The sequence below is a fragment of the Colobus angolensis genome, unplaced genomic scaffold, assembly GCF_000951035.1.
Source record: "Colobus angolensis palliatus isolate OR3802 unplaced genomic scaffold, Cang.pa_1.0 Scaffold288, whole genome shotgun sequence".
Taxonomy (NCBI): Eukaryota; Metazoa; Chordata; class Mammalia; order Primates; family Cercopithecidae; genus Colobus; species Colobus angolensis.
Window position 1 is genome coordinate 684379 of NW_012116132.1, and position 10228 is coordinate 694606.

Sequence of the window (10228 nt, forward strand, 5' to 3'; positions counted from 1 at the left end):
TTTTTTTTTTTTTTTGAGACAGCGTCTCGCTGTTGTTGCCCAGGCTGGAGTACAGTGGCACGATCTTGGCTCATTGCAACTCCGCCTCCCAGGTTCAAGAAATTCTCCTGCCTCGGCCTCCAGAGTAGCTGGGATTACAGGCATGCGCCACCACACTCAGCTAATTTTTTGTATTTTTAGTAGAGACAGGGTTTCACCATGTTAGCCAGGCTGGTCTCGAACTCCTGACCTCAGGTGATCTACTCGCCTTAGCCTCCCAAAGTGCTGGGGTTACAGGCATGAGCCACCATACCGAGCCCAGCTTCCGATTCTTTAAAAACCCCAGGGATGCCAGAGAGGAACAGGAGGTGACACTTGGGAATTGCAGCTGCTCTATTCTAGTCCGTACTCTCCATTCACATTTCTCAACTCCTTGAGATGACCCTTCCCAAGGGCCTTAAAGACATGACAGGCAGAGAGCTCTGCAATCATGGTAATAATCACAGGCGTAGCTATGTGAGTATTTTGGCCTTATCCAATCTCCAAAATCCTCTGAGGCAGGAATTATGATCTCCATTTCTAGAGCAGAAAGGGGAGGTGCACAGAAGCTATGTAACACGGCCAAGTCACAGAGCTGGTAAGCAACAGAGTAGGGATTTAAACCCAGCTACATCTGACTTCTCATCTAAGTTTCCCAGAAGGCCCTGGGCGGGGGATTTAAACAAATAACGGAGGCAGTAGGACACGACTCGTGAAGGCTCTCACCAGGAAGCAGCTGACGTCTATGAGCAGGACAGTGGGGATGCCACCAAAGGTGACTCCCTGGAGCACGGTGCTGTTTTTGGCCGAGTTGTAGCAATAGGAGTCATTGGGCTGGTCCCCGAGGCCCAGCTGCTCCCTGATGGACACTGCCTTGGACTGCCACAGCTCCAGGAATGGGGAGTCCGCCATCGTGCCTGTCTTCCCTGGAGCACAGGACAACAGAGCAAGGCAGACAGATGTTCAGCGCTCAAATTTCTTGCAGGTTCCCACCAGTGCTGGCAGAACCAAAGGTGGGCATTTCCCCAGGGACTGGTCGGACACAGGGAGCCAGCAGCAAGGAGTCCAGGAGAGCCAGACATTGGACCTCTGAGTGCCTGGCGGTGTCCACAGAGAATGGCTCCATTATGGGACAATCTCGGGGGATCAGATGGTCAGAGTGGATGGCTCATCCAGGACACAGTGGGCAGATCCCCAGAGGGGGTGACATGGAGTAAGGGAGGGACAGAGTTGCTGCAGCTGCTGACTTAAGAAGTCCTAAAGCTCCTCTAGCCTCAAGGACTCATGTTGGGAAAGTCACTCCTGCAGAAGCCACTGGCAGTACAGGCAGGGGAGAGGGAGAAAGGCACACAAAGGCAAGAGGAAAACACAGGGATAAACAGGGAAGAAGGGAACATCCAAGTATTCACGATGGTCCATCCACGAACCACAGACAACACCTCACTCCCACTGCTCACAGAATGTCAGAGCTGGGACCTCAGAGATGGGTCCATCTGCTATACTTGGAAACCAAGCCTCAGAGGTTTAATAACTTGCCCCAAGGTTAAGGTTAAGGAGCTGGTCAGGGCAGAATTGAATCCCAAACCCAGTGTCCTGACTCTCAGATGCCAGTTCTCTTTTTACTTTGCCACAGAGGAGAAAGCAAAGGGGGTGGTCTAGGGTAGGGAGGGGGAGGGAGTCAGGAGTTCCAAGGCCTTCTCAGGGACCTCTGGGTCCCCCAGCTCTGCCCTTTCACACCTACATACCCCTCCTGGGTACCATCAGTCTAACTGCAAGGCCCAGCATTTCCAAAGCAAACACTGCTCCAGGCTGGGTTGTTGACTTTTCCTTCCTGAGGCTCCTGGTGCCCCTGGTGAAGCTAACAGAAATCTCCAGCGTCTGTCCCCTGACACCTGAGGCCGGGGAGTTAGTGTCTAAGTTCTCACGCTGTGGCTGAAGGGCCAGAACACATGTTCAACCTGGACTTGCTTAAGATCCCATCTGCCCAAATCTGGTAAATCTAGAATTCCCAGGGGATTTCTGCTAAGTCTGGTGCTTCTAGCTGTTATAGGGACAAAGATCTTGAGAACAAGAAGAAAAGATATAGAGAACCCAAACAGATGTTTGGATACCAGTAGTGCTGGTGGGGTATGTTGGATAACCCCTAGGCCTGCAGTGCTGAGGACAATCACACATGGACACCTACACACACACACACACACACACACACACACACACGACAGCAAGTACAGGAAGGGTGAATAAGTGGAAAGTCCAAGAGCATGGGAGCATCCCCCAGAGAGCCAAGTCACTTTTTCAACCTTCTAAGAGACTTGGCAATGGCTGGAGGTAGTAGGGGTTGTGATGCCAGAGTCATGGGGCTGCTGGCTCTGAACACAGTCACAAGAGTGACCTCTGAAACACAGATGTTCTTGGCTTCCCTTTAAACCCTACCCAGTGGTACCACCCAATGGAACACCCCAGCCCAACACTTTGAGACCACCACCTACCCCCCCTTCTTCCTGTCCCCACACTTACTAGATGCTAGGGGAAGGAAGGACTGTGGATGGACCCGTTGGGGAGGTCCTCAGTTGGAGCTGTCTCTGGCAAAGGCAAAAGCAGCCCCAGTACCTCCTAAGCGGCGAAGGGCCAGGCCTCAGAACTAACACTCATTTCCTGCAGGGCTTTCCTGACCAGCAAGTCCTGGGGTACCAGCCTGTAGACTTTCCTGAAGGATCACAGACACCCAGCATCACATGGGAGCCACCCTTTTCCAGCGTAGGGGTCTGGATGGAAACCCTCCAGCACACACCCGTGTATGCATGCTGCCCATATGGAGCTTTACGTTCTGCCCAGTGGGCTCCCTCCTGCCTGGATCTCTCCCGAAACTCCCAGAACTGGCTCTCCATCCGTCAGTGTTCCTCTGTGTGACCCTACTCCTCCTTCCTCAGCCAGCACCACCTGCGGACCCAGCCTCTCTCCTCTTCACCAATAACTCAAGGACCTGCTGGGGCTAGGGGAGCAGCCCTCTCCCACAGAAGCCCTGGAGGCTGTGGGCTCATGGTAGGACCCCAAGCAAAGGACTTCACCTGGGCCCCAAGGGCTAGTGCTACTAGGGAGGCTCCCCAAGGTTCCCCAAGAGCTAGAATTAGGAAAAAGGAACACAGCAGCATGAACAAGGAAGGCTTGAGAAGTGAAGTGGAAAGAAAAAACATCCCATAACATGCTCACAGAGGGAGCATTGTCCCTGGAAAGGGGAGGGTGCTGTGGCGGTGCTGGGAGTGGCAAACCCTCGCCAGGACTGCAGAGAAGGAGAGAGGCCTCCGCGAAGGGAAATACCTGTGGCTCCTCTTCCCCCTCCAGCCCCAGTTACGCCTCTAAGTCACTTGTCTCTTGCCAAATAGGCTTCCCAGAATGGTTTGACAAAGTCTGATAAGAACTCAGGGAGGTGGCTAGCAAATACTATGAGCCTGAGATGGAGGTAAGTGCAGGTGGCCAGTCCTGTCTGTCCTCTCCGATGAGTACCCAGGTTAGTGCACAGCTCTGGGGATCCACAGTCTCTCTTAGACCCTTCAGCTCAGTCCCAGCCTGTGCCTGCCCATCAGACATGTAAAGTCCAGATCCCACTGAAACAGCTCCATCCCTCTGGCTCTCAACAGGACAGCTCCTCTGCATCTTCACAAACAGGCACGTTGTGCACGGGCAGCTGAGAACACAGACACCATGAAGCAGCGCTGCCAGACTGAGGAGAAGGCAGGGGGAGGGGAGCACCCAGTTGGCAGCTATGTGGAGGAGGCCAAACCAGCAGCTAGGCACTGTGGTTGCAGTGGCACCACCTGGCTGAGAACCCCAGGCAATATTCAGTCATCCTAGATGTATGTGAACGCCTAGCACTTATCTGTGCCTTCCATAAATTCTCCATTCATTCCCTTATTCCCACTTAATATGCTGAGGGTAGAAAAGCCAAGAATTACTGCTGAGGCCCAAAAGCCAGAGTGGGCAGCAGGTGACTTCACGCTCCCAACCCAAAGTTCAACCCATGTGCATGCAAGCGTCTGACTGTGGCCAGTGGGAGATGGCTAAATCCAACAGCTGTCTGAACCTGCCAAAGTAAACTACCTATGCTAACCCACTGCCCAGTCTCCACTGGCAGCAAAGACTGGCCTGGTGACCAACTTGACAAGCTCTAGAAATGCCAGCACAATGCTGCAGGAAGTATATGGATATTGTTGGTTCTTGCAAGAAGGCCCGTACAAATTCAGGGTAATTTTATCATCACCAAATCTTTCCATCCTGTGATGACCATAGCAAAACTACAAGCTGCTCCAGGCCTTCTGCCTCAGGAGCTAACTCTGGTCTTTCAGATGCAGAATAAGGTTGCAGAGTAAACCTTATGGCAACACCAAACAGGACCCAGTAACCCGGACAACTGTTTACCTCTACCCTGGAGCACAAAGGAAATGACACAGCCCCTGGCTGAAATGAGAGGCAGTGTGGCTCAGGGATTATGTGAGCAGGCTCTGGAGTTAGGGTCTCAGCACCACGCAGTTCAGACAAGCAGCCTAACCACTCCGTGCCTTGGCTTCCTTGGCCCGGAAATGCGAGTGATCACTTTCTCTCACGGGGCTGTTGGGAGGCACAGACCCCAAACAACACCTGTAAAGCACTTAACCCAGGACCGGCCCTAGCAAGCAATTAGAAGCTGTTTGCCTTTATTTTAAGTCACCCCTCCAGCTAATGGGAAACACAAGGGCAGGACCCCACCTGACGTCTTCTCTGTTAGAGCCCAATGAACAGCTAGGAGAGACCTTTGCCCCCATACTAAACAAAGGAAGGGGGTGTGTGAAGAGAAAAGGAGCCTCGGCTTCCAGCTTCCGTTCATATCCCCCTGAAGGCACAGCAGACTTGAGGATGACCTGACAGGTGTCAGGGGAAGGTCAGGGGGTCCACCACGCTGTCCACCCCTGCCCTTGAAGAGGACACCACCTGCCTGGGGCTGAATGACCAAGGCCCCTCCAGGGCCTCAGGCAGCTAGTCTTATCAGGTGCTGGAACCTTTGCGGATTTGGTTTCTTAGCAGAGCTCACCTCACCTGTCCCGCCCCCGCCCTTCCCCCCAGTTCCCGAGTCCCCAGCCTCCGTCCTCAGGACTCCGCCAAGGCTGCAGGAAGTGGTCACCCAGGCACAGCCCGAGGGTGGCCTCTGCCTTCCTGGCGTCAGGAGACTCGGACGCCTGGCCCTTTCCCAGCCCGGCCTCGTCTAGGGTCGGAGGAGCCCAGAGCTGCGCTCCTAGTTAGGTGAGAGGTCGGATTCCGCCGACAAATCCCAAAGAGAGGGATGGGGAAGGAGGTACCAGTCCTGAAAGCGAAAAGTCGGAGCTTCGGAGAGGGAAGTCCTGAAAAGCCGCCAGAAAGTCCCGAGGAACGCCGGGCTGGAATGGGGGCGCGGCGACCCCTGCCCTGACCCTCTCCTCCCACCCAATCCGGCGTCGTGAACCCCTGCTTGGGGTCGGGGGCTTTGGTGTCTGCGGAGGCTGGGAGCCGTTCCGGAACCGGACACTTGGCGCGCACCCCGACGTGGACCCGGCCCCGCACGTCCCGGGAAAGGTGGAGGGCGCGTTTCCCCCCTTCACGCCCCCTGTCCCCTGTACCTGCGGCGGCGGCGTGTCTGGCGGGACCCAGCCAGGCGGGGCGTGTTCCGACCACTTAAAAGTTACAAAGTGAAACTCCAGCGCCTCCTGCACATGCGCAGAGCTGCGTCCACAGCTTACCCAATTTGGAGCCTTCGCCCGCGCCGGCGCGAGCCTGGGCGCAGCCGACTGCGCCTTCCGCGGTGGCCCTCGGCGGTCCTCTGCCCTGGCCTGGCCTCCTGATCGTCGCTTAGCCCCGCAGGTCCTCCCGGAGGTCTGCAAGCCCCGGACCGGCCAGCTCAAGTCCAGAGGCTGAGAAGGGATCCGTTGGGGCGCACCCTCTTCCGTCCCCCTGCACGAGCCCAGTCTCTGGACGCCTCCGAGAGACCTGGGCCAAGCACAGGGTGGTCGCAGCGCAGGGAGAGCAGCTGCAAACGTTGGTGGTGGTGCTTTGAATTTCCGCGAAGAGCTCTTAGACCCGCCCCAGGAGAGTGGAGGTGGCGGGGTGGTAGCATGGGGAGCTCAACAGGATTCAGCCTGCACTTCGGCTCCGGGCAGTCGGGGACCGCGCGGAGCGCCCTGCGAGAGGCCGCGGCTCCCCCGCCGCTGTAGAAGGCCGGACCGTGAAAGCCCGGAGTGTCTTCGTTCGGGCAAAAATGTGGGGGCGGGTCGCAGCATTTCCCACGCTCCCTACGGCCAAGTCCCTTACTGCCCGAGCCTGGGCCGCCAAGGGCACCTACTCCAGCCCAGCTACGAGAGCGCGGCATGCCTCGCGGCCCGGAGCCAGATGTTTCCCGGAAGCCGGTGGCCTCTACAACTGGACCGCAAGCTCGCAAGTCCGCCGCGCCAGGGACTGCTGGGCGCTGCGCAGGAAGGGAGGCTGGGTTCGGGGAGGATCGCGCGCCCTGGGAATCAAGGAGCAAACCACCCCATCCGCAGGCCCCTGTTTCCCTATCTGTGAAACGAGTGGTTGGACCAAAGCTTCCCTCTCAGGTCCTTTCTAGCACCAAACCACTCTGAGTTCTGAGCAGTCCTCTCCCCACATGCACGGCTTTGCGGGTTCTCCGACCTCTCTTCCATTTCTGACCTTTCATCTTTTTCTGTAACGGTATAAAAATATCCTTCTTATGGCCGGGCGCCGTGGCTCATGACTGTAATACCAGCACTTTGGGAGGCCGAGCGGGCGAATCACCTGAGGTCGGGAGTTTGAGACCAGCCTGACCAGCCTGTCTCTACTAAAAATACACCAGGCGTGTTGGCACATGCCTGTAATCCCAGCTACTAGGGAGGCTGAGGCAGGAGAATCGCTTGAACCTGGGAGGCGGAGGTACAGTGACCCAAGATCGCGCCATTGAACTCCAGCCTGGGCAACAGGAGTAAAACTCTGTCTCCAAAAAAAAAAAATTCCTCCTTACATCCCTGTCCCTGATTCTAGCGCCAGTCTGTGGCTGTCCAGGGGTCAGGTGGGGAGGGTCTCTTCCTGCCTCTCTCAGTTCTTTTCTGTCCCATCTGGCTTCCCCTTCTCTCCCCAAACATCTATCCACTAGTTATTTCCCAGGGTTTTTCCTCTGTGCCCACCCCCACCCAGTATAATCTCTGTCCTTGTCCCTCCAAAGCTGGGCCTGGCCATCCCCCCTCCCTGCTCTCTTACCTCCACATCTGACCATCTGCAGAGTCCTGGGTGTGGCCCCTGGACTCCCCGTTGGCTCCTGAGACTGTCCCTGTCCAATCTTCTTTCCACTCCCCACTCCCACACCTGCCTGTCCTCCTCCCTTCCCTGCCTCAATGAATGGTGCCCCCACGTCTGATCTGTGGGGGCAGCATTCATTGGGGCAGGGTCCAGGCAAGTGCAAGGTTCCGGTCTTGGTAATTAGAATGCTGGAGCCACTGACAAAGATTTCAGAGAAAGAAAGGATTTCTAAATTTGTTCTTGAGTAGGTTAAGGTTATTTCAAAATCAAGAGAAGGCCTTGATGGATCAGAATGTGAGTTGAGATAGCCACAACCTTTGTTATGTCAGTTGTGTGAAGTGTTTGTAAAAATCACTATTTTATTTTTTAATTTTTAATTAATTAATTAATTTACTTATTGAGACAGAGTCTCGCTCTGTTGCTCAGGCTGTAGTGCAGTGGTGTGATCTTGGCTCACTGTAAACTCCACCTCCTGGCTTCAAGTGATTCTCCTGCCTCAGCCTCCCGAGTAGCTGGGATTACAAGCATGTGCCACCACACCTGGCTAATTTTGTACTTTTAGTAGAGACAGGGATTCTCCATGTTGGTCAGGATGGTCTCAAACTCCCAACCTCAGGTGAGCCTCAGGATTACAAACGTGAGCCACCGCGCCCAATTGCACAGCTCTTATAGCTATAAATTCCAGATCCTCTGGAGCTTTATTTTCTTCTCTAAGTATAGATGATTATTTTGATCACAGGTTTTATTATGATGCAAGTAGGATTGAAATAAAGCCCAATCACTATGCCCAGGAAAGTCAAAGTGTCAAGAACAGAAAGATTTCTGTATCAATTCTGAGAGGACAGGCACCACAGATACTAGAATCAGAATACATTTTATTTTTATTTTATTTCATTTTATTTTTGAGACAGAATCTTGCTCTGTTGCCCAGGCTGGAATACAGCGGTGTGATCTCAGCTCACTGCAACTTCTGCCTCCTGGGTTTAAGCGATTCTCATGCCTCAACCTCCCGAGCAGATGGAATTACAAGCGCACACCACAATGCCCTGCTAATTTTTGTATTTTTAGTAGAAACGCAGTCTCGCCATGTTGGCCAGGCTGGTCTTGAACTCCTGGCCTCAAGTGATCCGCCCACCTCAGCCTCCCAAAGTGCTGCGATTACAGGAGTGAGCCATGGTGCTGGCCCTGAAAGCATTTTAATCCTAGTTTCCTGTATTACTTAACCAAGATCTTTACCAAGTCTTGGCCAACTCAAGCTCTTTCCTTAGTTTTACAATTAGGTTGACCTAATCTCTGTAGAACTTTCTGCTCCTTCCTCAATTTGCAGAGCTTTGATTAAAATGGAAAATTACAGCCGGGCGCAGTGGCTCATGCCTGTAACCTGAGCACTTTGGGAGGCTGAGGCTGCCGAATGACTTGAGGTCAGGAGTTCCAGACAAGCGTGGGCAACATGGCAAAACCCCATCTCTACTAAAAATACAAAAAATTAGCCTGGCATGGTGGCACATGCCTGTAATCCCAGTTACTCAAGATGCTGAGGCATGAGAATCGCTTGAACCTGGAAGGTGGAGGCTGCAGTGAGTTGAGATTCGGCCACTGCTCTCCAGCCTGGGTGACAGAGCAAGACTCCGTCTCAAAAATAATTAATTAATTAAAATAAAATAGAAAATTACAAAATTACAGAATAAAATGTGTTTTATTCATGTTTTACAAAGTCTTTATTATCTGGATTGGAGTTGCACAACCCACACTTAACCCCAGGTCTTAGGTCCATAGTGGTGGAGGAGTTTAGCCCAGATCCAGTGACAGGACAAGTAAACAATGACACATTGGGGTTTCTGCCCTCAGGTTACAGTATCTCCACATGTAAGTGCTTAGAATATAGTGCAGCGAATAATAAGAATAGAGAAAACTGAGCAAGGGCTCCCAAGTGGCCAAGGATTCTCATTCCTGAGAAGCACAAACTAGGTGAGGTAACTTGTCAAGGGAAGCAAATTCAGGGCTCACTAGAGAGCACAGAGCATTTGTTCATCAGCAGTTCAGTCATCGCCAGCTCTCCTGGTACCCTAGAACACTTCAGAAACACACACAAGTCAAGTCCCTCGGTGGCTACACCAGGCGCCTACGGCTGGAGTCCCCTTGGCACGAGCGCCCCATCCGAGGCACAGCTGCACTTCTGCACCCTCATGTTAGGCAGGCTGACCACTTGGGGCCTGGTCCTGCCTCCCTCCTTGATGCTGACGATCATGGGCAGCGAGGCAGTCTCCGAGGCGATGCACTGTCGTGGCCCCAGAAACGGCCACTTGAAGGCCAGGGCCTCCGGCGGCTGCTGGCAGGTCCCCACACACTCATAAGCCAGGAAGCCCGGGGGCTCCAGCACCCAGTTCTCGGCCCACTTCATCCCCTGCAGATCAATGTACATCTCCTGGCGGCAGCAACGGGTGCCCTCGGTCATTGGTGCTTCAGGGTCACAGTCGCCCTGAGCTCTGTGTGGGCAAAGAGAGCAGGGTCAGCAGTCATCTGGGATGGAGATTTATGATCCATCTCTCAACTTCAAAAAGCTGGATGTTTGTGATATAGGATAGACAGCTACAAATAACTTGAAAATTAATAACTGATATTTACTGAGGACCTCCTAAGAGTCAGAGGAAGAATTGTATACATTGTCTCATTCATTCCCAGAGCACTCTGAAAAGTTGTCCATTTCAAAACAAATTTAATTGCCTCTCTGTCTCTTTATTCCGGCTCACCAGTTTAACCCTCAGCACCTACCCGTAGTCCCCGAGGTCCAGGGTGTGCAGCTCCAGCTGGGGCTCCCCAAGCCCGGCCGGCGCCCCCTGCGAGGCAAAGCGGACCAATTTGTGGGCGCCGGACGCCAGCGGGCCCGGATGCTCCCTCTGCACCGACACCTGTA

The 10228-nt window shown here is 53.8% G+C and overlaps 2 protein-coding genes across 3 annotated transcripts in view; both read right to left on the reverse strand.

Annotated features, from left to right (window-relative positions):
- The window catches only part of TMEM63A (transmembrane protein 63A), a 43633-nt gene extending 37579 nt beyond the window's left edge, over positions 1-6054 (reverse strand). For both annotated transcript variants that reach the window (XM_011948942.1, XM_011948941.1), the window contains exons 1-3: positions 5646-6054; positions 2536-2725; positions 745-944 (exon numbers count right to left, since the gene is read on the reverse strand). In XM_011948942.1, the coding sequence (XP_011804332.1) occupies positions 745-930 (186 nt within the window). In that variant the 5' untranslated portion in view covers positions 931-944; positions 2536-2725; positions 5646-6054. The remainder of the gene's footprint in view (positions 1-744; positions 945-2535; positions 2726-5645) is intronic.
- Positions 6055-8995: 2941 nt separating this feature from the next.
- The window catches only part of LOC105516700 (left-right determination factor 1), a 2857-nt gene continuing 1624 nt past the window's right edge, over positions 8996-10228 (reverse strand). The window contains exons 3-4 of the mRNA XM_011948973.1: positions 10087-10226; positions 8996-9800 (exon numbers count right to left, since the gene is read on the reverse strand). Of these exons, the coding sequence (XP_011804363.1) occupies positions 9437-9800; positions 10087-10226 (504 nt within the window). The 3' untranslated portion in view covers positions 8996-9436. The remainder of the gene's footprint in view (positions 9801-10086; positions 10227-10228) is intronic.